This window comes from Oncorhynchus tshawytscha, linkage group LG25, assembly GCF_018296145.1.
Source record: "Oncorhynchus tshawytscha isolate Ot180627B linkage group LG25, Otsh_v2.0, whole genome shotgun sequence".
In the NCBI taxonomy this organism is placed as follows: Eukaryota; Metazoa; Chordata; class Actinopteri; order Salmoniformes; family Salmonidae; genus Oncorhynchus; species Oncorhynchus tshawytscha.
In genome coordinates, this window is record NC_056453.1 from 20,671,446 (window position 1) to 20,698,530 (window position 27,085).

At 54.6% G+C, this 27,085-nt stretch overlaps 1 protein-coding gene across 2 annotated transcripts; it reads left to right on the forward strand.

Moving 5' to 3' along the window:
• Nucleotides 1–309: 309 nt before the first annotated feature.
• On the forward strand, nt 310–26,161 carry rab43 (RAB43, member RAS oncogene family). 2 transcript variants are annotated; one of them, XM_042306108.1, is made up of 3 exons: nt 310–724; nt 5,287–5,464; nt 25,736–26,161. In XM_042306108.1, the coding sequence occupies exons 1-3, from the start codon at nt 530–532 to the stop codon at nt 25,987–25,989; spliced, it is 627 nt and encodes a 208-aa protein (XP_042162042.1). In that variant the 5' UTR covers nt 310–529; the 3' UTR covers nt 25,990–26,161. The 2 variants fall into 2 exon arrangements, with proteins under 2 accessions (XP_042162042.1, XP_042162041.1); XM_042306107.1 differs by having other exon boundaries at nt 315–724; nt 5,281–5,464.
• The last annotated feature ends 924 nt before the right edge of the window (nt 26,162–27,085 follow it).

A 27,085-nucleotide genomic window follows, 5' to 3' on the forward strand; every position in this document is an offset into this window, starting at 1 on the left:
AATAACATAAAATACATGCCACGATAATGATTGTGTTGGATTAGGGATTTGATCATTCAAATTATTGTTAAATTAAACTCCAAACATGTTAAATTACTTATATATTTTAAATGCTTTTAAAACACCCAGATTAGCCTTATTCTAGATTGTTTTATAATATTATCTGACCCTAATCTTGTACCATTTGCATGGATTGCATTTTACAATTGTAAATTGTTTGAATGCGTTGCAAATAAATCTGAAATAACAGCTGTTATTAGGACCCTAGTGACGGTCCTCCACTTTGTATACTATGGACTCCTATGAGAATAGCGTTTATCTAGTCCGTGTTGAAACAGTCAGGCGCGGTTGAAGGATACCTAAAACTGTACTTTTGCCTTCCGCGTTGGCAATTCTGTTGGTGCCGACTTTTCTCCACGTCAGTTTTGCATTGTAGACAGATAATATTCTAGCGTTGTTATAAAACACTCATGTAACATCGACGATAACTTTGTAGTTATCTAAGAAACAGCCACCAGTCGCATCGACAATGTCATTAACGTTACTGGAGACGGATGACAGCTATGACTTTGTTTTTAAAATAGTTTTAGTGGGAGATGTAGGTGTTGGCAAAACTTGTGTGGTTCAACGGTTCAAGTCTGGTAATTTCATGGAAAGACAAGGAAATACCATCGGAGTGGACTTTACCATGAAGACAATGGATATTCAAGGGAAGAGAGTGAAGGTTAGTAGCTATAGCTAAAGTAACCTGATGTGAATTGATCAATTCCCAAGCCTAGCCTATGTGACTGTTAACCAAAGTCAACAATAGACAGTGGCGCGTATTCATGGATGCCAAGGGAAGCCAGGCTTCCCATCAAAATGGATCCCCCACTACACTAAAATAAATACATCAAATATTTTTATTTCGTTACTCTGTGTTTCATCATTTTCCTTCAATTCGCAAGAGGCTGAATGGACACTCACCAGAGAAACCACCCGAGAAAGCGAAACAGCTCTGTGTGTAGTGATGCTGTATGACATTATTGACACCCATAGCATTGAATCCAAGGGAAGCCAGCGAGCATTTGCAATAGGGTCCAGCTCTGCCGCCATCTATCAGAGCAGTCATCCCTCAGGGTCTCTATGCTGCCACTACTCACTGTATATACAGCAGTATGTGGACACCCCTTCAAATGAGTGGATTCAGCTTTTTCAGCCACACCTGTTGCTGACAGGTGTATAAATCGAGCACACAGCCATGCAATCAACATAGACAAACATTGGCAGTAGAATGGCCCGTACCTAAGAGCTCAGTGACTTTCAACGTGGCACGGCCATAGGATGCCACTTTTCCAACAAGTCAGTTTGTCAAATTTCTTCTCTGCTGTAAGTGCTGTTATTGTGAAGTCGAAACATCTAGGAGCAACAACGGCTCAGCCAGCGAAGTGGTAGGCCACACAAACTCAGAACGGGACCGCTGAAGCGTGTAAAAAATCGTCTGTCCTCGGTTGCAACACTCACTACCGAGGTCTAAACTGCCTCTGGAAGCAACGTCAGCACAATAACTGTTTGTTGGGAGCTTCATGAAATGGGTTTCCATGGCTGAGCAGCCAACCGTCGGCTGGAGTGGTGTAAAGCTCGCTGCCATTGGACTCAGGAGCAATTGCACAACTGTATCTGTACTTGCACATCATCTTCTGCACATCTATTCCAGTGTTAATGCTAAATTGTAATTATTTTGCCACTATGGCCTATTTATTGCCTTACCTCCCCAACCTTGCTTCATTTGCACACACTGTATATAGATTTTCTATTGTGTTATTGACTTGGCATTTGTTTATCCCATGTGTAACTCTGTGTTTGTGTCGCATTGCTTTGCTTTATTCTTGGCAAGGTCTCTTGTGAATGAGAACTTGTTCTCAACTGGCCTACCTGGTTAAATAAAGGTGAAATAAAAAATATTTAAAAAAAATGGAAATGCTTCACCATCTGGCAGTCCAACGGACGAGTCTGGATTTGGAGGATGCCAGGAGAACGCTACCTGCCTCAATGCATAGCGCTGACTGTAAAGTTTGGTGGAGGAGGAATAATGGTCTGCGGCTGTTTTTCATGGTTCAGGCCCTAGTTCCAATGAAGAGAAAGCTTAACGCTACAGCACACAATGACATTCTAGGCTATTCTGTGCTTCCAGCTTTGTGCTAACCGTTTGGGGAAGGCCCCATGCACAAAGCGAGGTCCATACAGAAATGGTTTGTCGAGATCAATGTGGAAGAACTTGACTAGCCTACACGGAGACCTGACCTCAACCCCATTGAACAGCTTTGGGATGAATTGGAACGCCGATTGTGAGCCAGGCCTAATCACCCAACATCAGTGCCCTGACCTCACTAATGCTCTTGTGGCTGAATGGAAGCAAGTCCCCGCAGCAATGTTCCAACATCTAGTGGAAAGCCTTCCCAGAAGAGTGGAGGCTGTTATAGCAGCAAAGTGAGGACCAACTCCATATTAATGCCCATACTTTTAGACTTTTACTCAAGGAGTATTTTACTGGGTGACTTTTACTTGAGTAACTTTCTATTAAGGTATCTATACTTTTACTCAAGTATGACAATTGGGTACTTTTTCCACCACTGCATTTTAGCCAGGTAGGCTAGGACAAAAACTAAAAGCTTGTACTGTATGACAGTCAACATGAGAGGATGGCATCGGCGTTTCTCAATAAGTAGGGTGAGTCAACATGTTTTTTCTACTTGCACGAACACACACACACACACAGAAATTAGAACCATGGAGAGCCTCATCATATTTAGCTTACTTTGATTGAACTATATTGTTTTTGGTATCTTTTAGTTGTCACTGTATTAGACTAAGCATAGGTGATTTGATGATGTTGAAATGGTGCTGGAATAGTGGAAGCAGCTGCTGGGTTCTTTGACTTGCGGTAGCCTGACTCCTGGGTTCTTTGTGACTTGCGGTAGCCTGACTCTCCTGGGTTGTTTGTGACTTGCGGTAGCCTGACTCTCCTGGGTTCTTTGTGACTTGTGGTAGCCTGACTCTCCTGGGTTCTTTGTGACTTGCGGTAGCCTGACTCTCCTGGGTTGTTTGTGACTTGCGGTAGCCTGACTCTCCTGGGTTCTTTGTGACTTGTGGTAGCCTGACTCTCCTGGGTTCTTTGTGACTTGCGGTAGCCTGACTCTCCTGGGTTGTTTGTGACTTGCGGTAGCCTGACTCTCCTGGGTTCTTTGTGACTTGCGGTAGCCTGACTCTCCTGGGTTCTTTGTGACTTGCGGTAGCCTGACTCTCCTGGTTTCTAAATTAGTAGCTGTTTAGTGGTCTCAAACATTGTCTGAAACATTAACTTGATTGACTGCTGTAGGTCATGTTTGTTACATGCAATATGCTTTGTGGACTTCACTAGACAGATGTTGCTCTCTGGTTTGGTGATGAAACAAAGGTGTGGTTGAATTTATTCTGCCACTGTGTCTTGTCTCATCCTTAGGCCAATATATCACAGTGTCAAGGCATATGAACTTACATGTTATAGAGCAAACAACGCAATTATCACAACACAGGTTGTAATATGTATTTGTTTTCCCCTGGCTTGCAGTGCGTGGGGATTAATCACTGGGGAAGCCCACTGCCAATGATAATATGTGTAGTTTACTAGCTCTGAGATTACCCTGGGTTAGGGCTAACTTTGTGAGATAACCCTGGGTTAGGGCTAACTCTGTGAGATTACCCGGGGTTAGGGCTAACTCTGTGAGATTACCTGGGGCCCCACAAGGGTGCGTTCTGAGCCCTCTCCTGTAATCCCTGTTCACCCACGACTGCGTGGCCACGCACGCCTCCAACTCAATCATCAAGTTTGCGGACGACACAACAGTGGTAGGCTTGATTACCAACAACGACGAGACGGCCTACAGGGAGGAGGTGAGGGCCCTCGGAGTGTGGTGTCAGGAAAATAACCTCACACTCAACGTCAACAAAACTAAGGAGATGATTGTGGACTTCAGGAAACAGCAGAGGGAACACCCCCCTATCCACATCGATGGAACAGTAGTGGAGAGGGTAGTAAGTTTTAAGTTCCTCGGCATACACATCACAGACAAACTGAATTGGTCCACTCACACAGACAGCATCGTGAAGAAGGCGCAGCAGCGCCTCTTCAACCTCAGGAGGCTGAAGAAATTCGGCTTGTCACCAAAAGCACTCACAAACTTCTACAGATGCACAATCGAGAGCATCCTGGCGGGCTGTATCACCGCCTGGTACGGCAACTGCTCCGCCCACAACCGTAAGGCTCTCCAGAGGGTAGTGAGGTCTGCACAACTCATCACCGGGGGCAAACTACCTGCCCTCCAGGACACCTACACCACCCGATGTTACAGGAAGGCCATAAAGATCATCAAGGACAACAACCACCCGAGCCACTGCCTGTTCACCCCGCTATCATCCAGAAGGCGAGGTCAGTACAGGTGCATCAAAGCTGGGACCGAGAGACTGAAAAACAGCTTCTATCTCAAGGCCATCAGACTGTTAAACAGCCACCACTAACATTGAGTGGCTGCTGCCAACACACTGACTCAACTCCAGCCACTTTAATAATGGGAATTGATGGGAAATGATGTAAAATATATCACTAGCCACTTTAAACAATGCTACCTAATATAATGTTTACATACCCTACATTATTCATCTCATATGTATACGTATATACTGTACTCTATATCATCTACTGCATCCTTATGTAATACATGTATCACTAGCCACTTTAACTATGCCACTTTGTTTACATACTCATCTCATATGTATATACTGTACTCTATACCATCTACTGTATCTTGCCTAAGCTGCTCTGTACCATCACTCATTCATATATTTTATGTACATATTCTTTATCCCCTTAGACTGTGTATAAGACAGTAGTTTCTTTTTGGAATTGTTAGTTAGATTACTTGTTGGATTATTACTGCATTGTCGGAACGCATTAACATCTGCTAACCATGTGTATGTGACAAATACAATTTTATTTTATTTGGGGTTAGGGCTAACTCTGTGAGATTACCCAGGGTTAGGGCTAACTCTGAGATTACCCAGGGTTAGGGCTAACTCTGTGAGATTACCCGGGTTAGGGCTAACTCTGTGAGATTACCCGGGGTTAGGGCTAACTCTGTGAGATTACCCGGGGTTAGGGCTAACTCTGTGAGATTACCCGGGGTTAGGGCTAACTCTGTGAGATTACCTGGGGTTAGGGCTAACTCTGTGAGATAACCCTGGGTTGAATATGTTGTTGTCCAGCTGCAGATCTGGGACACGGCAGGCCAGGAACGTTTCAGGACGATCACCCAGAGTTATTACCGCAGCACCAACGGAGCCGTCATTGCCTATGACATCACTAAGAGAGCAACATTCATGGCTGTGCCCAAGTGGATGGAGGACGTCAAGAAATACGGAGGGTCAAACATTGTACCCCTGCTCATCGGTTAGTTGTTAGTTACTAGGGTCAGACTTTATCTGGATAGTCCATCTATAGATGGATAGCTGAATGATTAATTTCCAGTTAGGTAACAGTTAGGGGTTAAAGTTAGGGTAAGGGTTAGGGTTAGTAGATAGTTGAAATGTTACTGATGGTCTGTAGAGCATCAACAGATGGACTATCCTAATAAAGGGTTGCTAGTTAGTTTATTACTTACTTACATCAGTAACATGCTTGATAATGTTTATCCCTGGTCTTCATAAATCATCCTATGTTTTTTAAAAACAGATAAAGCAACATCTCAAGGCATAACGCCTCTCCTCTATTTGACCTAGATAGTTTGTGTGTATGTATTGATATGTAGGCTACGTGTGCCTTTTTTACATGTGTAGTTCTGTCCTTGAGCTGTTCTTGTCTATTAATGTTCTGTATTATGTTTTGTGTGGACCCCAGGAAGAGTAGCTGCTGATTTTGCAACCGCTAATGGGGATCCTAATAAAGTCCCAAATACCCTATGTATTGACTGGCCCCTATGGACTGGCTGACTGGCCCCTATGGACTGACTGACTGACTGGCCCCTATGGACTGACTGACTGGCCCCTATGGACTGACTGACTGGCCCCTATGGACTGACTGACTGGCCCCTATGGACTGACTGACTGGTCCCTATGGACTGGCTGGCTGACTGGCCCATATGGACTGGTTGGCTGGCTGGCTGACTGGCCCATATGGACTGGCTGGCTGGCTGACTGGCCCCTATGGACTGGCTGGCTGGCTGACTGGCCCCTATGGACTGGCTGGCTGGCTGACAGGCCCCTATGGACTGGCTGGCTGGCTGACAGGCCCCTATGGACTGGCTGGCTGGCTGACAGGCCCCTGTGGACTGACTGGCCCCTATGGACTGACTGGCCCCTATGGACTGGCTGACTGACCCCTATGCATGGACTGACTGGCTAACTGGTCCCCATGTACTGGCTGACTGGCCGCTATGCATTGACCTGACTCACTGGCTGAATGGCCCCTATGTATAGACTGACTGGCTGACTGACCCCTATGGACTGGCTGACTGGCCCCTATGGACTGGCTGACTGGCCCCTATGGACTGGCTGACTGGTCCCTATGGACTGACTGGCTGACTGGTCCCTATGGACTGACTGGCTGACTGGTCCCTATGGACTGACTGGCTGACTGGTCCCTATGGACTGACTGGCTGACTGGTCCCTATGGACTGACTGGCTGACTGGTCCCTATGGACTGACTGGCTGACTGGTCCCTATGGACTGACTGGCTGACTGGTCCCTATGGACTGACTGGCTGACTGGTCCCTATGGACTGACTGGCTGACTGGTCCCTATGGACTGACTGGCTGACTGGTCCCTATGGACTGACTGGCTGACTGGTCCCTATGGACTGACTGGCTGACTGGTCCCTATGGACTGACTGGCTGACTGGTCCCTATGGACTGACTGGCTGACTGGTCCCTATGGACTGACTGGCTGACTGGTCCCTATGGACTGACTGGTCCCTATGGACTGACTGGCTGACTGGTCCCTATGGACTGACTGGCTGACTGGTCCCTATGGACTGACTGGCTGACTGGTCCCTATGGACTGACTGGCTGACTGGTCCCTATGGACTGACTGGCTGACTGGCCCCTATGGACTGACTGGCTGACTGGCCCCTATGGACTGACTGGCTGACTGGCCCCTATGGACTGACTGGCTGACTGGCCCCTATGGACTGACTGGCTGACTGGCCCCTATGGACTGACTGGCTGACTGGTCCCTATGGACTGACTGGCTGACTGGTCCCTATGGACTGACTGGCTGACTGGTCCCTATGGACTGACTGGCTGACTGGTCCCTATGGACTGACTGGCTGACTGGTCCCTATGGACTGACTGGCTGACTGGTCCCTATGGACTGACTGGCTGACTGGTCCCTATGGACTGACTGGCTGACTGGTCCCTATGGACTGACTGGCTGACTGGTCCCTATGGACTGACTGGCTGACTGGTCCCTATGGACTGGCTGGCTGACTGGTCCCTATGGACTGGCTGACTGGCCCCTATGAACTGGCTGACTGGCCCTATGGACTGACTGACTGGCCCCTATGAACTGGCTGACTGGCCCTATGAACTGGCTGACTGGCCCCTATGGACTGGCTGACTGGCCCCTATGGACTGGCTGACTGGCCCCTATGGACTGGCTGACTGGCCCCTATGGACTGGCTGACTGGCCCCTATGGACTGGCTGACTGGCCCCTATGGACTGGCTGACTGGCCCCTATGGACTGGCTGACTGGCCCCTATGGACTGGCTGACTGGCCCCTATGGACTGGCTGACTGGCCCCTATGGACTGGCTGACTGGCCCCTATGGACTGACTGGCTGACTGGTCCCTATGGACGGACTGGCTGACTGGTCCCTATGGACGGACTGGCTGACTGGTCCCTATGGACTGACTGGCTGACTGGTCCCTATGGACTGACTGGCTGACTGGTCCCTATGGACTGACTGGCTGACTGGTCCCTATGGACTGACTGGTCCCTATGGACTGACTGGCTGACTGGTCCCTATGGACTGACTGGCTGACTGGTCCCTATGGACTGACTGGCTGACTGGTCCCTATGGACTGACTGGCTGACTGGTCCCTATGGACTGACTGGCTGACTGGTCCCTATGGACTGACTGGCTGACTGGCCCCTATGGACTGACTGGCTGACTGGCCCCTATGGACTGACTGGCTGACTGGCCCTATGGACTGACTGGCTGACTGGCCCCTATGGACTGACTGGCTGACTGGCCCCTATGGACTGACTGGCTGACTGGTCCCTATGGACTGACTGGCTGACTGGTCCCTATGGACTGACTGGCTGACTGGTCCCTATGGACTGACTGGCTGACTGGTCCCTATGGACTGACTGGTCTGGTCCTATGGACTGACTGGCTGACTGGTCCCTATGGACTGACTGGCTGACTGGTCCCTATGGACTGACTGGCTGACTGGTCCCTATGGACTGACTGGCTGACTGGTCCCTATGGACTGACTGGCTGACTGGTCCCTATGGACTGACTGGCTGACTGGTCCCTATGGACTGGCTGACTGGCCCCTATGAACTGGCTGACTGGCCCCTATGGACTGACTGACTGGCCCCTATGAACTGGCTGACTGGCCCCTATGAACTGGCTGACTGGCCCCTATGGACTGGCTGACTGGCCCCTGGACTGGCTGACTGGCCCCTATGGACTGGCTGACTGGCCCCTATGGACTGGCTGACTGGCCCCTATGGACTGGACTGGCTGACTGGCCCCTATGGACTGGCTGACTGGCCCCTATGGACTGGCTGACTGGCCCCTATGGACTGGCTGACTGGCCCCTATGGACTGGCTGACTGGCCCCTATGGACTGGCTGACTGGCCCCTATGGACTGACTGGCTGACTGGTCCCTATGGACGGACTGGCTGACTGGTCCCTATGGACGGACTGGCTGACTGGTCCCTATGGACGGACTGGCTGACTGGTCCCTATGGACGGACTGGCTGACTGGTCCCTATGGACGGACTGGCTGACTGGTCCCTATGGACGGACTGGCTGACTGGTCCCTATGGACGGACTGGCTGACTGGTCCCTATGGACGGACTGGCTGACTGGTCCCTATGGACGGACTGGCTGACTGGTCCCTATGGACGGACTGGCTGACTGGTCCCTATGGACGGACTGGCTGACTGGTCCCTATGGACGGACTGGCTGACTCGTCCCTATGGACTGACTGGCTGACTGGTCCCTATGGACTGACTGGCTGACTGGTCCCTATGGACTGACTGGCTGACTGGTCCCTATGGACTGACTGGCTGACTGGTCCCTATGGACGGACTGGCTGACTGGCCCCTATGCATTGACTGACTCACTGGCTGACTGGCCCCTTTGGACTGACTGGCTGAATGGCCCCTATGTATAGACTGACTGGCTGACTGGCCCCTATGTATTGACTGGCTGACTGGCCCCTATGTATTGACTGGCTGACTGGCCCCTATGGACTGGCTGGCTGACTGGCCCCTATGGACTGGCTGGCTGACTGGCCCATATGGACTGGCTGGCTGGCTGGCTGACTGGCCCATATGGACTGGCTGGCTGGCTGACTGGCCCCTATGGACTGGCTGGCTGGCTGACAGGCCCCTATGGACTGGCTGGCTGGCTGACAGGCCCCTGTGGACTGACTGACTGGCCCCTATGGACTGACTGGCCCCTATGGACTGGCTGACTGACCCCTATGCATGGACTGACTGGCTAACTGGTCCCTATGGACGGACTGGCTGACTGGTCCCTATGGACGGACTGGCTGACTGGTCCCTATGGACGGACTGGCCGACTGGTCCCTATGGACGGACTGGCCGACTGGTCCCAATGGACGGACTGGCCGACTGGTCCCAATGGACGGACTGGCCGACTGGTCCCTATGGACGGACTGGCCGACTGGTCCCTATGGACGGACTGGCCGACTGGTCCCTATGGACGGACTGGCCGACTGGTCCCTATGGACGGACTGGCCGACTGGTCCCTATGGACGGACTGGCCGACTGGTCCCTATGGACGGACTGGCCGACTGGTCCCTATGGACGGACTGGTCCCTATGGACTGACTGACTGGCCCCTATGGACGGACTGACTGACTGGCCCCTATGGACGGACTGGCTGACTGGCCCCTATGGACGGACTGGCTGACTGGCCCCTGGACGGACTGGCTGACTGGCCCCTATGGACGGACTGGCTGACTGGCCCCTATGGACGGACTGGCTGACTGGCCCCTATGGACGGACTGGCTGACTGGTCCCTATGGACTGACTGGCCCCTATGGACTGACTGACTGGCCCCTATGGACTGGCTGACTGGCCCCCCATGGACGGACTGGCTGACTGGCCCCTATGGACGGACTGGCTGACTGGCCCCTATGGACGGACTGGCTGACTGGCCCCTATGGACGGACTGGCTGACTGGCCCCTATGGACGGACTGGCTGACTGGCCCCCTATGGACGGACTGGCTGACTGGCCCCTACTGGACTGGCTGACTGGTCCCTATGGACTGGCTGGCTGACTGGTCGCTATGGACTGGCTGACTGGTCGCTATGGACTGGCTGACTGGTCGCTATGGACTGGCTGACTGGTCCCTATGGACTGACTGACTGGCCCCTATGGACTGACTGACTGGCTGACTGGCCCCTATGAACTGGCTGACTGGCCCCTATGGACTGGCTGACTGGCCCCTATGGACTGGCTGACTGGCCCCTATGGACTGACTGACTGGCCCCTATGGACTGACTGACTGACTGGCCCCTATGGACTGACTGACTGGCTGACTGGTCCCTATGGACGGACTGACTGGCCCCTATGGACTGACTGACTGGCTGACTGGCCCCTATGGACTGGCTGACTGGCCCCTATGGACTGGCTGACTGGCCCCTATGGACTGGCTGACTGGCCCCTATGGACTGGCTGACTGGCCCCTATGGGCTGGCTGACTGGCCCCTATGGACTGGCTGACTGGCCCCTATGGACTGACTGACTGGCCCCTATGGACTGACTGACTGACTGACTGGCCCCTATGGACTGACTGACTGGCTGACTGGTCCCTATGGACTGGCTGACTGGTCCCTATGGACTGACTGACTGGCTGACTGGTCCCTATGGACTGACTGACTGGCTGACTGGTCCCTATGGACTGACTGACTGGCTGACTGGTCCCTATGGACTGACTGACTGGCTGACTGGTCCCTATGGACTGACTGACTGGCTGACTGGTCCCTATGGACTGACTGACTGGCTGACTGGTCCCTATGGACTGACTGACTGGCTGACTGGTCCCTATGGACTGACTGACTGGCTGACTGGTCCCTATGGACTGACTGACTGGCTGACTGGTCCCTATGGACTGACTGACTGGTCCCTATGTATGGACTGGCTGGCTGACTGGCCCCTATGGACTGGCTGGCTGACTGGCCCCTATGGACTGGCTGGCTGACTGGCCCCTATGGACTGGCTGGCTGACTGGCCCCTATGGACTGGCTGGCTGACTGGCCCCTATGGACTGGCTGGCTGACTGACTGGTCCCTATGTATTGGCTGACTGGCCCCTATGTATTGGCTGACTGGCCCCTATGTATGTATTGGCTGACTGGCCCCTATGGATGGACTGGCTGACTGGTCCCTATGTATGGACTGGCTGACTGGTCCCTATGTATGGGCTGGCTGACTGGTCCCTATGTATGGACTGGCTGACTGGTCCATATGTATGGACTGGCTGACTGGTCCCTATGTATGGACTGGCTGACTGGTCCCTATGTATGGACTGGCTGACTGGTCCCTATGTATGGACTGGCTGACTGGCCCCTATGTATGGACTGGCTGACTGGCACCTATGTATTGGCTGGCTGACTGGCCCTATGTACTGGCTGACTGGTCCCTATGTATGGACTGGCTGACTGGTCCCTATATATGGACTGGCTGACTGGTCCCTATGTATGGACTGGCTGACTGGTCCCTATGTATGGACTGCCTGACAGGTCCCTGACTGGCCCCTATGGACTGACTGGCTGACTGGCCCCTATGGACTGGCTGACGGACCCCTATGGACTGGCTGACTGGCCCCTATGGACTGACTGACTGGCCCCTATGGACTGACTGACTGGCCCCTATGGACTGACTGACTGGCTGACTGGCCCCTATGGACTGACTGGGCTGACTGGTCCCTATGGACTGACTGGCTGACTGGTCCCTATGGACGGACTGGCTGACTGGTCCCTATGGACGGACTGGCTGACTGGTCCCTATGGACGGACTGGCTGACTGGTCCCTATGGACGGACTGGCTGACTGGTCCCTATGGACGGACTGGCTGACTGGTCCCTATGGACGGACTGGCTGACTGGTCCCAATGGACGGACTGGCTGACTGGTCCCAATGGACGGACTGGCTGACTGGTCCCAATGGACGGACTGGCTGACTGGTCCCTATGGACGGACTGGCTGACTGGTCCCTATGGACGGACTGGCTGACTGGTCCCTATGGACGGACTGGCTGACTGGTCCCTATGGACGGACTGGCTGACTGGTCCCTATGGACGGACTGGCTGACTGGTCCCTATGGACGGACTGGCTGACTGGTCCCTATGGACGGACTGGCTGACTGGTCCCTATGGACGGACTGGCTGACTGGTCCCTATGGACGGACTGGCTGACTGGTCCCTATGGACGGACTGGCTGACTGGTCCCTATGGACGGACTGGCTGACTGGTCCCTATGGACGGACTGGCTGGACTGGTCCCTATGGACGGACTGGCTGACTGGTCCCTATGGACGGACTGGCTGACTGGTCCCCTATGGACGGACTGGCTGACTATGGGCGGACTGGCTGACTGGCCCCTATGGACGGACTGGCTGACTGGCCCCTATGGACGGACTGGCTGACTGGCCCCTATGGACGGACTGGCTGACTGGTCCCCTATGGACGGACTGGCTGACTGGCCCCTATGGACTGGCTGACTGGCCCCTATGGACGACTGGCTGGACTGACTGGCCCCCTATGGACGGACTGGCTGACTGGCCCCTATGGACTGGCTGACTGGCCCCTATGGACTGGCTGACTGGCCCCTATGGACTGGCTGACTGGCCCCTATGGACTGGCTGACTGGTCCCTATGGACTGGCTGACTGGTCCCTATGGACTGGCTGGCTGACTGGTCGCTATGGACTGGCTGACTGGTCGCTATGGACTGGCTGACTGGTCCCTATGGACTGGCTGACTGGCCCCTATGGACTGACTGACTGGCTGACTGGCCCCTGAACTGGCTGACTGGCCCCTATGGACTGGCTGACTGGCCCCTATGGGCTGGCTGACTGGCCCCTATGGGCTGGCTGACTGGCCCCTATGGGCTGGCTGACTGGCCCCTATGGACTGGCTGACTGGCCCCTATGGACTGACTGGCTGACTGGTCCCTATTGGCTGACTGGTCCCTATGGACTGACTGGCTGACTGGTCCCTATGGACTGACTGGCTGACTGGTCCCTATGGACGGACTGGCTGACTGGTCCCTATGGACGGACTGGCTGACTGGTCCCTATGGACGGACTGGCTGACTGGTCCCTATGGACGGACTGGCTGACTGGTCCCTGGACTGACTGGCCCCTATGGACTGGACTGGCTGACTGGCCCCTATGGACTGGCTGACTGGCCCCTATGGACTGGCTGACTGGCCCCTATGGACTGGCTGACTGGCCCCTGGACTGGCTGACTGGCCCCTATGGACTGGCTGACTGGCCCCTATGGACTGGCTGACTGGTCCCTATGGACTGGCTGGCTGACTGGTCGCTATGGACTGGCTGACTGGTCCCTATGGACTGACTGACTGGCCCCTATGGACTGACTGACTGGCTGACTGGCCCCTATGAACTGGCTGACTGGCCCCTATGAACTGGCTGACTGGCCCCTATGGACTGGCTGACTGGCCCCTATGGACTGGCTGACTGGCCCCTATGGACTGGCTGACTGGCCCCTATGGGCTGGCTGACTGGCCCCTATGGGCTGGCTGACTGGCCCCTATGGGCTGGCTGACTGGCCCCTATGGACTGACTGGCTGACTGGTCCCTATTGGCTGACTGGTCCCTATGGACTGACTGGCTGACTGGTCCCTATGGACTGACTGGCTGACTGGTCCCTATGGACGGACTGGCTGACTGGTCCCTATGGACGGACTGGCTGACTGGTCCCTATGGACGGACTGGCTGACTGGTCCCTATGGACGGACTGGCTGACTGGCCCCTATGGACTGACTGACTGGCTGACTGGCCCCTATGGACTGGCTGACTGGCCCCTATGGACTGGCTGACTGGCCCCTATGGACTGGCTGACTGGCCCCTATGGACTGGCTGACTGGCTATGGACTGGCCGACTGGCCCCTATGGACTGGCCGACTGGCCCCCTATGGACTGGCCGACTGGCCCCTATGGACTGGCTGACTGGCCCCTATGGACTGACTGACTGGTCCCTATGTATGGACTGGCTGACGGGTCCCTATGTATGGACTGGCTGACTGGTCCCTATGTATCCCTATGGCTGACTGGTCCCTATGTATGTATGTATTGGCTGACTGGTCCCTATGTATGGACTGGCTGGCTGACTGGCCCCTATGGACTGGCTGGCTGACTGGCCCCTATGGACTGGCTGGCTGACTGGCCCCTATGGACTGGCTGGCTGACTGGCCCCTATGGACTGGCTGACTGGTCCCTATGGACTGGCTGACTGGTCCCTATGGACTGGCTGACTGGTCCCTATGGACTGGCTGGCTGACTGACTGGTCCCTATGTATTGGCTGACTGGCCCCTATGTATTGGCTGACATGTCCCTATGTATCTATTGGCTGACTGGCCCTATGTATGGACTGGCTGACTGGTCCCTATGGATGGACTGGCTGACTGGTCCCTATGGATGGACTGGCTGACTGGTCCCTATGTGTGGACTGGCTGACTGGTCCCTATGTATGGACTGGCTGACTGGTCCCTATGTGTGGACTGGCTGACTGGTCCCTATGTGTGGACTGGCTGACTGGTCCCTATGTATGGACTGGCTGACTGGTCCCTATGTATGGACTGGCTGACTGGTCCCTATGTATGGACTGGCTTACTGGTCCCTATGTATGGACTGGCTGACTGGTCCCTATGTATGTATTGGCTGACTGGTCCCTATGTATGTATTGGCTGACTGGTCCCTATGGACTGGCTGGCTGACTGACTGGTCCCTATGGACTGGCTGACTGGTCCCTATGGACTGGCTGACTGGTCCCTATGGACTGGCTGGCTGACTGGTCCCTATGTATGGACTGGCTGACTGGTCCCTATGTATGTATGGCCCTGGCTGACTGGTCCCTATGTATGTATTGGCTGACTGGTCCCTATGGACTGGCTGGCTGACTGACTGGTCCCTATGGACTGGCTGACTGGTCCCTATGGACTGGCTGACTGGTCCCTATGGACTGGCTGACTGGTCCCTATGGACTGGCTGACTGGCCCTGGACTGACTGGCTGGACTGGCTGACTGGCCCCTATGGACTGGCTGACTGGCCCCTATGGACTGGCTGACTGGCCCTATGGACTGGCTGGCTGACTGGCCCTATGGACTGGCTGACTGGCCCCTATGGGACTGGCTGACTGGCCCTATGGGACTGGCTGACTGGACTGGTCCCTATGGCCTGACTGGCCCCTGGACTGGCTGGGCCCCTATGGACTGGACTGACTGGCTGACTGGTCCCTATGTATGGACTGGCTGACTGGTCCCTATGTATGGACTGGCTGACTGGTCCCTATGTATTGGCTGACTGGTCCCTATGTATGTATGTATTGGCTGACTGGTCCCTATGGGACTGGCTGGCTGACTGGCCCCTATGGACTGGCTGGCTGACTGGCCCCTATGGACTGGCTGGCTGACTGGCCCCTGGACTGGCTGACTGGCCCCTATGGACTGGCTGACTGGTCCCTATGGACTGGCTGACTGGTCCCTATGGACTGGCTGACTGGTCCCTATGGACTGGCTGGCTGACTGACTGGTCCCTATGTATTGGCTGACTGGCCCCTATGTATTGGCTGACATGTCCCTATGTATCTATTGGCTGACTGGCCCCTATGTATGGACTGGCTGACTGGTCCCTATGGATGGACTGGCTGACTGGTCCCTATGGATGGACTGGCTGACTGGTCCCTATGTGTGGACTGGCTGACTGGTCCCTATGTATGGACTGGCTGACTGGTCCCTATGTGTGGACTGGCTGACTGGTCCCTATGTGGGACTGGCTGACTGGTCCCTATGTATGGACTGGCTGACTGGTCCCTATGTATGGACTGGCTGACTGGTCCCTATGTATGGACTGGCTTACTGGTCCCTATGTATGGACTGGCTGACTGGTCCCTATGTATGTATTGGCTGACTGGTCCCTATGTATGTATTGGCTGACTGGTCCCTATGGACTGGCTGGCTGACTGACTGGTCCCTATGGACTGGCTGACTGGTCCCTATGGACTGGCTGACTGGTCCCTATGGACTGGCTGGCTGACTGACTGGTCCCTATGTATTGGCTGACTGGCTGACTGGCCCCTATGTATTGGCTGACTGGCCCCTATGTATGTATTGGCTGACTGGCCCCTATGTATGTATTAGCTGACTGGTCCCTATGTATGGACTGGCTGACTGGTCCCTATGTATGGGCTGGCTGACTGGTCCCTATGTATGGGCTGGCTGACTGGTCCCTATGTATGGGCTGGCTGACTGGTCCCTATGTATGGGCTGGCTGACTGGTCCCTATGTATGGACTGGCTGACTGGTCCCTATGTATGGACTGGCTTACTGGTCCCTATGTATGGACTGGCTGACTGGTCCCTATGCATGTATTGGCTGACTGGTCCCTATGGACTGGCTGGCTGACTGACTGGTCCCTATGTATGGACTGGCTGACTGGTCCCTATGTATGGACTGGCTGACTGGTCCCTATGTATGGACTGGCTGACTGGCTGACTGGTCCCTATGTATGTATTGGCTGACTGGTCCCTATGTATGGACTGGCTGACTGGTCCCTATGTATGGACTGGCTGACTGGTCCCTATGTATGGACTGGCTGACTGGTCCCTATGTATGGACTGTCTGGCTGACTGGCCGACTGGCCCCTATGTATTGGCTGACTGGTCCCTATGTATGTATGTGGCTGACTGGTCCCTATGTATGGACTGGCTGGCTGACTGGCCCCTATGGACTGGCTGACTGGCCCCTATGGACTGGCTGACTGGCCCCTATGGACTGGCTGACTGGCCCCTATGGACTGGCTGACTGGTCCCTATGGACTGGCTGACTGGTCCCTATGGACTGGCTGACTGGTCCCTATGGACTGGCTGGCTGACTGACTGGTCCCTATGTATTGGCTGACTGGCCCCTATGTATTGGCTGACTGGCCCCTATGTATGTATTGGCTGACTGGCCCCTATGTATGTATTGGCTGACTGGTCCCTATGTATGGACTGGCTGACTGGTCCCTATGTATGGACTGGCTGACTGGTCCCTATGTGTGGACTGGCTGACTGGTCCCTATGTGTGGACTGGCTGACTGGTCCCTATGTATGGACTGGCTGACTGGTCCCTATGTATGGACTGGCTGACTGGTCCCTATGTATTGGCTGACTGGTCCCTATGTATGGACTGGCTGACTGATCCCTATGTATGGACTGGCTTACTGGTCCCTATGTATGGACTGGCTGACTGGTCCCTATGTATGTATGTATTGGCTTACTGGTCCCTATGTATGGACTGACTGACTGGCTGACTGGCCCCTATGGACTGGCTGACTGGCCCCTATGGACCCAATGGACGGACTGGGGCCAGTCCTGGCCCCTGGACTGGCTGACTGGCCCCTATGGACTGGCTGACTGGCCCCTATGGACTGGCTGACTGGCCCCTATGGACTGGCTGACTGGCCCCTATGGACTGGCTGACTGGTCCCTATGGACTGGCTGGCTGACTGGTCGCTATGGACTGGCTGACTGGTCGCTATGGACTGGCTGACTGGTCGCTATGGACTGGCTGACTGGTCCCTATGGACTGACTGACTGGCCCCTATGGACTGACTGACTGGCTGACTGGCCCCTATGAACTGGCTGACTGGCCCCTGAACTGGCTGACCCCCTATGGACTGGCTGACTGGCCCCTATGGACTGGCTGACTGGCCCCTATGGACTGGCTGACTGGCCCCTATGGCTGACTGGCCCCTATGGACTTGCTGACTGGCCCCTATGGACTGACTGGCTGACTGGTCCCTATGGACTGACTGGCTGACTGGTCCCTATGGACTGACTGGCTGACTGGTCCCTATGGACGGACTGGCTGACTGGTCCCTATGGACGGACTGGCTGACTGGTCCCTATGGACGGACTGACTGGCCCCTATGGACTGACTGACTGCTGACTGGCCCCTATGGACTGGCTGACTGGCCCCTATGGACTGGCTGACTGGCCCCTATGGACTGGCTGACTGGCCCCTGGACTGGTGACCCCCTATGGACTGGCTGACTGGCCCCTATGGACTGGCTGACTGGCCCCTATGGACTGGCTGACTGGCCCCTATGGACTGGCTGACTGGCCCCTATGGACTGGCCGACTGGCCCCTGGACTGGCCGACTGGCCCCTATGGACTGGCTGACTGGCCCCTATGGACTGGCTGACTGGGACTGGCTGACTGGCCCCTATGGACTGACTGACTGGCCCCTATGGACTGACTGACTGGCCCCTATGGACTGACTGACTGGCCCCTATGGACTGGTCCCCTATGGACTGACTGACTGACTGACTGGCCCCTATGGACTGACTGACTGACTGACTGACTGGCCCCTATGGACTGACTGACTGACTGGCCCCTATGGACTGACTGACTGGCTGACTGGTCCCTATGGACTGACTGACTGGCTGACTGGTCCCTATGGACTGACTGACTGGCTGACTGGTCCCTATGGACTGACTGACTGGCTGACTGGTCCCTATGGACTGACTGACTGGCTGACTGGTCCCTATGGACTGACTGACTGACTGCCTGACTGGTCCCTATGTATGTATTGGCTGACGGGTCCCTATGTATGGACTGGCTGACGGGTCCCTATGTATGGACTGGCTGACTGGTCCCTATGTATGGACTGGCTGACTGGTCCCTATGTATGGACTGTCTGGCTGACTGGCCGACTGGCCCCTATGTATTGGCTGACTGGTCCCTATGTATGTATGTATTGGCTGACTGGTCCCTATGTATGGACTGGCTGGCTGACTGGCCCCTATGGACTGGCTGACTGGCCCCTATGGACTGGCTGACTGGCCCCTATGGACTGGCTGACTGGCCCCTATGGACTGGCTGACTGGCCCCTATGGACTGGCTGACTGGCTGACTGGTCCCTATGGACTGGCTGACTGGTCCCTATGGACTGGCTGACTGGTCCCTATGGACTGGCTGGCTGACTGACTGGTCCCTATGTATTGGCTGACTGGCCCCTATGTATGTATTGGCTGACTGGTCCCTATGTATGGACTGGCTGACTGGTCCCTATGTATGGACTGGCTGACTGGTCCCTATGTGTGGACTGGCTGACTGGTCCCTATGTGTGGACTGGCTGACTGGTCCCTATGTATGGACTGGCTGACTGGTCCCTATGTATGGACTGGCTGACTGGTACCTATGTATTGGCTGACTGGTCCCTATGTATGGACTGGCTGACTGATCCCTATGTATGGACTGGCTGACTGGTCCCTATGTATGGACTGGCTGACTGGTCCCTATGTATGTATTGGCTTACTGGTCCCTATGTATGGACTGACTGACTGGCTGACTGGCCCCTATGGACTGGCTGACTGGCCCCTATGGACGCAATGGACGGACTGGGGCCAGTCCTGGCCCCTATGGACTGGCTGACTGGCCCCTATGGACTGGCTGACTGGCCCCTATGGACTGGCTGACTGGCCCCTATGGACTGGCTGACTGGCCCCTATGGACTGGCTGACTGGTCCCTATGGACTGGCTGGCTGACTGGTCGCTATGGACTGGCTGACTGGTCGCTATGGACTGGCTGACTGGTCCCTATGGACTGGCTGACTGGTCCCTATGGACTGACTGACTGGCCCCTATGGACTGACTGACTGGCTGACTGGCCCCTATGAACTGGCTGACTGGCCCCTATGAACTGGCTGACTGGCTATGGACTGGCTGACTGGCCCCTATGGACTGGCTGACTGGCCCCTATGGACTGGCTGACTGGCCCCTGGGCTGGCTGACTGGCCCCTATGGACTGCTGACTGGCCCTATGGACTGACTGGCTGACTGGTCCCTATGGACTGACTGGCTGACTGGTCCCTATGGACTGACTGGCTGACTGGTCTGGACGGACTGGCTGACTGGTCCCTATGGACGGACTGGCTGACTGGTCCCTATGGACGGACTGACTGGCCCCTATGGACTGACTGACTGGCTGACTGGCCCCTATGGACTGGCTGACTGGCCCCTATGGACTGGCTGACTGGCCCCTATGGACTGGCTGACTGGCCCCTATGGACTGGCTGACTGGCCCCTATGGACTGGCTGACTGGCCCCTATGGACTGGCTGACTGGCCCCTATGGACTGGCTGACTGGCCCCTATGGACTGGCCGACTGGCCCCTATGGACTGGCCGACTGGCCCCTATGGACTGGGCTGACTGGCTGGACTGGCTGACTTGCCCCTATGGACTGACTGGCTGACTGGTCCCTATGGACTGACTGGCTGACTGGTCCCTATGGACTGACTGGCTGACTGGTCCCTATGGACGGACTGACTGGCCCCTATGGACTGACTGACTGGCTGACTGGCCCCTATGGACTGGCTGACTGGCCCCTATGGACTGGCTGACTGGCCCCTATGGACTGGCTGACTGGCCCCTATGGACTGGCTGACTGGCCCCTATGGACTGGCTGACTGGCCCCTATGGACTGGCTGACTGGCCCCTATGGACTGGCTGACTGGCCCCTATGGACTGGCCGACTGGCCCCTATGGACTGGTGGCCCCTATGGACTGGCCGACTGGCCCCTGGACTGGCCGACTGGCCCCTATGGACTGGCCGACTGGCCCCTATGGACTGGCTGACTTGCCCCTATGGACTGGCTGACTGGCCCCTATGGACTGACTGACTGGCCCCTATGGACTGACTGACTGGCCCCTATGGACTGACTGACTGACTGACTGGCCCCTATGGACTGACTGACTGACTGACTGGCCCCTATGGACTGACTGACTGACTGACTGACTGGCCCCTATGGACTGACTGACTGGCTGACTGGTCCCTATGGACTGACTGACTGGCTGACTGGTCCCTATGGACTGACTGACTGGCTGACTGGTCCCTATGGACTGACTGACTGGCTGACTGGTCCCTATGGACTGACTGACTGGCTGACTGGTCCCTATGGACTGACTGACTGGCTGACTGGTCCCTATGGACTGACTGACTGACTGGCTGACTGGTCCCTATGGACTGACTGACTGACTGGCTGACTGGTCCCTATGGACTGACTGGCTGACTGGTCCCTATGGACTGACGGACTGACTGGCTGACTGGTCCCTATGGACTGGCTGACTGGTCCCTATGTATGGACTGGCTGACTGGACCCTATGTATGGACTGGCTGACTGGTCCCTATGTATGGACTGGCTGACTGGTCCCTATGTATGGACTGGCTGACTGGTCCCTATGTATGGACTGGCTGACTGGTCCCTATGTATGGACTGGCTGACGGGTCCCTATGTATGGACTGGCTGACGGGTCCCTGTGTATGGACTGGCTGACTGGTCCCTATGTATGGACTGGCTGACTGGTCCCTATGTATGGACTGTCTGGCTGACTGGTCCCTATGTATGGACTGTCTGACTGGCTGACTGGTCCCTATGTATTGGCTGACTGGTCCCTATGTATGTATGTATTGGCTGACTGGTCCCTATGTATGGACTGGCTGGCTGACTGGCCTCTATGGACTGGCTGGCTGACTGGCCCCTATGGACTGGCTGGCTGACTGGCCCCTGGACTGGCTGGCTGACTGGCCCCTATGGACTGGCGGACTGGTCCCTATGGACTGGCTGACTGGTCCCTATGGACTGGCTGACTGGTCCCTATGGACTGGCTGGCTGACTGACTGGTCCCTATGTATTGGCTGACTGGCCCCTATGTATTGGCTGACTGGCCCCTATGTATCTATTGGCTGACTGGCCCCTATGTATGGACTGGCTGACTGGTCCCTATGGATGGACTGGCTGACTGGTCCCTATGTGACTGGCTGACTGGTCCCTATGTGTGGACTGGCTGACTGGTCCCTATGTGTGGACTGGCTGACTGGTCCCTATGTGTGGACTGGCTGACTGGTCCCTATGTATGGACTGGCTGACTGGTCCCTATGTATGGACTGGCTGACTGGTCCCTATGTATGGACTGGCTGACTGGTCCCTATGTATGGACTGGCTTACTGGTCCCTATGTATGGACTGGCTGACTGGTCCCTATGTATGTATTGGCTGACTGGTCCCTATGTATGACTGGTCCCTATGGACCTGCTGGCTGACTGACTGGTCCCTATGGACTGGCTGACTGGTCCCTATGGACTGGCTGACTGGTCCCTATGGACTGGCTGGCTGACTGACTGGTCCCTATGGACTGGCTGACTGGCCCCTATGTATTGGCTGACTGGCCCCTATGTATGTATTGGCTGACTGGCCCCTATGTATGTATTGGCTGACTGGTCCCTATGTATGTATGGCTGACTGGTCCCTATGTATGGACTGGCTGACTGGTCCCTATGTATGGACTGGCTGACTGGTCCCTATGTATGGCTGGCTGACTGGTCCCTATGTATGGGCTGGCTGACTGGTCCCTATGTATGGGCTGGCTGACTGGTCCCTATGTATGGGCTGGCTGACTGGTCCCTATGTATGGGCTGGCTGACTGGTCCCTATGTATGGACTGGCTGACTGGTCCCTATGTATGGACTGGCTGACTGGTCCCTATGTATGGACTGGCTGACTGGTCCCTATGTATGGACTGGCTGACTGGTCCCTATGTATGGACTGGCTGACTGATCCCTATGTATGGACTGGCTTACTGGTCCCTATGGGACTGGCTGACTGGCTGACTGGTCCCTATGCATGTATTGGCTGACTGGTCCCTATGGACTGGCTGGCTGACTGGGTCCCTATGGACTGGCTGACTGGTCCCTATGTATGGACTGGCTGACTGGTCCCTATGTATGGACTGGCTGACTGGTCCCTATGTATGGACTGGCTGACTGGTCCCTATGTATGGACTGGCTGACTGGCTGACTGGTCCCTATGTATGTATTGGCTGACGGGTCCCTATGTATGGACTGGCTGACGGGTCCCTATGTATGGACTGGCTGACTGGTCCCTATGTATGGACTGGCTGACTGGTCCCTATGTATGGACTGTCTGGCTGACTGGCCGACTGGCCCCTATGTATTGGCTGACTGGTCCCTATGTATGTATGTGGCTGACTGGTCCCTATGTATGGACTGGCTGGCTGACTGGCCCCTCCCTGACTGGCCCCTATGGACTGGCTGACTGGCCCCTATGGACTGGCTGACTGGCCCCTATGGACTGGCTGACTGGTCCCTATGGACTGGCTGACTGGTCCCTATGGACTGGCTGACTGGTCCCTATGGACTGGCTGGCTGACTGACTGGTCCCTATGTATTGGCTGACTGGCTGACTGGCCCCTATGTATTGGCTGACTGGCCCCTATGTATGTATTGGCTGACTGGCCCCTATGTATGTATTGGCTGACTGGTCCCTATGTATGGACTGGCTGACTGGTCCCTATGTATGGACTGGCTGACTGGTCCCTATGTGTGGACTGGCTGACTGGTCCCTATGTATGGACTGGCTGACCCGTCCCTATGTATGGACTGGCTGACTGGTCCCTATGTATTGGCTGACTGGTCCCTATGTATGGACTGGCTGACTGATCCCTATGTATGGACTGGCTTACTGGTCCCTATGTACTGGCTGACTGGCTGACTGGTCCCTATGTATGTATTGGCTGACTGGTCCCTATGTATGTATGGCTGACTGGTCCCTATGGACTGGCTGGCTGACTGACTGGTCCCTATGGACTGGCTGACTGGTCCCTATGGACTGGCTGACTGGTCCCTATGGACTGGCTGGCTGACTGACTGGTCCCTATGTATTGGCTGACTGGCCCCTATGTATTGGCTGACTGGCCCCTATGTATGTATTGGCTGACTGGCCCCTATGTATGTATTGGCTGACTGGTCCCTATGTATGGACTGGCTGACTGGTCCCTATGTATGGACTGGCTGACTGGTCCCTATGTATGGACTGGCTGACTGGTCCCTATGTATGGGCTGGCTGACTGGTCCCTATGTATGGGCTGGCTGACTGGTCCCTGTATGGGCTGGCTGACTGGTCCCTATGTATGGGCTGGCTGACTGGTCCCTATGTATGGACTGGCTGACTGGTCCCTATGTATGGACTGGCTGACTGGTCCCTATGTATGGACTGGCTGACTGATCCCTATGTATGGACTGGCTTACTGGTCCCTATGTATGGGCTGGCTGACTGGTCCCTATGTATGGACTGGCTGACTGATCCCTATGTATGGACTGGCTTACTGGTCCCTATGTATGGACTGGCTGACTGGCTGACTGGTCCCTATGTATGTATTGGCTGACTGGTCCCTATGGACTGGCTGGCTGACTGACTGGTCCCTATGGACTGGCTGACTGGTCCCTATGTATGGACTGGCTGACTGGTCCCTATGTATGGACTGGCTGACTGGTCCCTATGTATGGACTGGCTGACTGGTCCCTATGTATGGACTGGCTGACTGGTCCCTATGTATGGACTGGCTGACTGGTCCCTATGTATGGACTGGCTGACTGGTCCCTATGGACTGGCTGGTCCCTATGGGCTGGCTGGCTGACTGGTCCCTATGTATGGACTGGCTGGCTGGCTGACTGGCCCCTATGTATGGACTGGCTGGCTGACTGGCCCCTATGGACTGACACGTTGACACGTTGAGTTAATGGCCTCTATGGACTGACTGACTGGCCTCTATTGACTGACTGACCCCCATGGGCTGACTGGCTGTCTGACTGACTGGCCCTTTTGGACTAACTGACATAGTGGCCCATATGGACTGACTGGCTGGCTGACTGGCCCCTATGGACTGATTGACTCTGCAACAGCTAATGGGGATCCTAATGAAATAGAAGAAATACCAAATACCCCATTGTGTCCCCACCTCGACTCTCACCTCTCTCTCCTCCTGTCCTCTCATCTTTACCGTTCCTCCTCCTTTTCCTCAACTCTCCTCCTCACCTCTTCACCTCTCCTCATCTTCCCTCACCTGTTCTCCTCACCTCTCCTCCTCTCCCCTTACCTGTCCCCCTCACCTCTCCTCTTCCCTCACCTGTCCCCTTCCCTTCTCCCCTCTTCCACCCTCACCTCATTCCACCCTCACCCCATCCCACCTGTTCTCTCCCCTTTCTACCCTCACCTCATCCCACCTGTCCTCTCCCCTCTTCCACCCTCACCTCATCCCACCTGTCCTCTCCCATCTTCCACCCTCACCTCATTCCACCCTCACCTCTCCTCACCTGTCCTCTCCCCCCTCACCTCTCATCTGTCCTCCCTCTGCTTGGTCCTCCTCTCTATCCTCAGGGAATAAGTCTGACCTGGTGGATCAGCGTGAGGTGTCGTTAGAAGATGCCCAGACCATGGCCCACCAGCTGGAGTTCCTGACGGCCATTGAGACATCGGCCAAAGACGCCTCCAACGTCGATGAGGCCTTTAACAAGATGGCCGCCGAGCTCATCCTGCGCCACGGGGGACCCATGTTCAACGAGAATGTGACGGAAAGCTTCAAACTCAACAGCAAAGACATGGGCGGAGAAGGTTGGGGCTGTGGCTGCTGATAGGAGGTGGAGAGGGGACTGTACATGTTGATAATTCAAAGGTTTTTCACCAGCTGGGACTGTGGATAGTGACCAACAGGTGGTTTGTTGACATGTGTTGTGAAAAACATATATTTGTTTTATTCTGTTTCAGGGACCAGTTGAGAAACTTTTTGATGTAGCAATACCTGTTTTTAATGGGGGAGGGGGCATGTGGGGGAGGGGGCATGACCTGCACAGAAATATGTTATTGGACGTAAATAGAATCTCTGATCCAGAGAGTTGATCTGAACCACTATTGGAGTCAAACCCTGACTTTTACTGCCCAGAGCATGTATCTGTGCTGTCCCTCCCTGCCCTTTAACGGAGACAGACAGGCCTGACAGGAAATGTTAAATCTATCACTTCGTATGGTGTGGCGGCCTGACATCACGGATGTTATTGAACCTTGTTCTGTAGACAGTATTACAGTGTAGAAGATATATAAACCTGCCCAGCAAGTCATGATAGGATTGATGATGATGTTTTTATGGGGAGGACAGAGTACATACACGTACCATAGACTTTGATATTTTTGCACAGTGATTATTGTTAGAAATTGACCTGCCATGTTTGAAGTTGTGCGGTATGTCAAGGAAAGGTGCATGGTGTGCCTAGTGTTGCACATCAGAGTGTAATCTTGATTCTGAATGCTTGTTGAATCATGACTGACACAATCAGTCTCCTCCTGTGAAGACTATAGGAGCATACAGTGCATTTGAAAAGTATTCAGACCCCTTGACTTTGTCCACATTTTGTTAAATTACAGCTTTATTCTAAAATGGATTAAATAAAAATGTCTCATCAATCTACACACAATACCCCATAATGAAAAAGCAAAAACTGTTTTTTAGATATTTTTGTTAATTTGTTACAAATAAAAACAGATACCTTATTTACGTAAGTACTCAGACCCTTTGCTATGAGACTCAAAATTCAGCTCCGGTGCATCCTGTTTCCATTGACCATCCTTGAGATGTTTCTACAACTTGATTGGAAAGGCACACACCTATCTATATAAGGTCCCACAGTTGACAGTGCATGTAAGAGCAAAAATCAATATGTGAGGTCAAAGGAA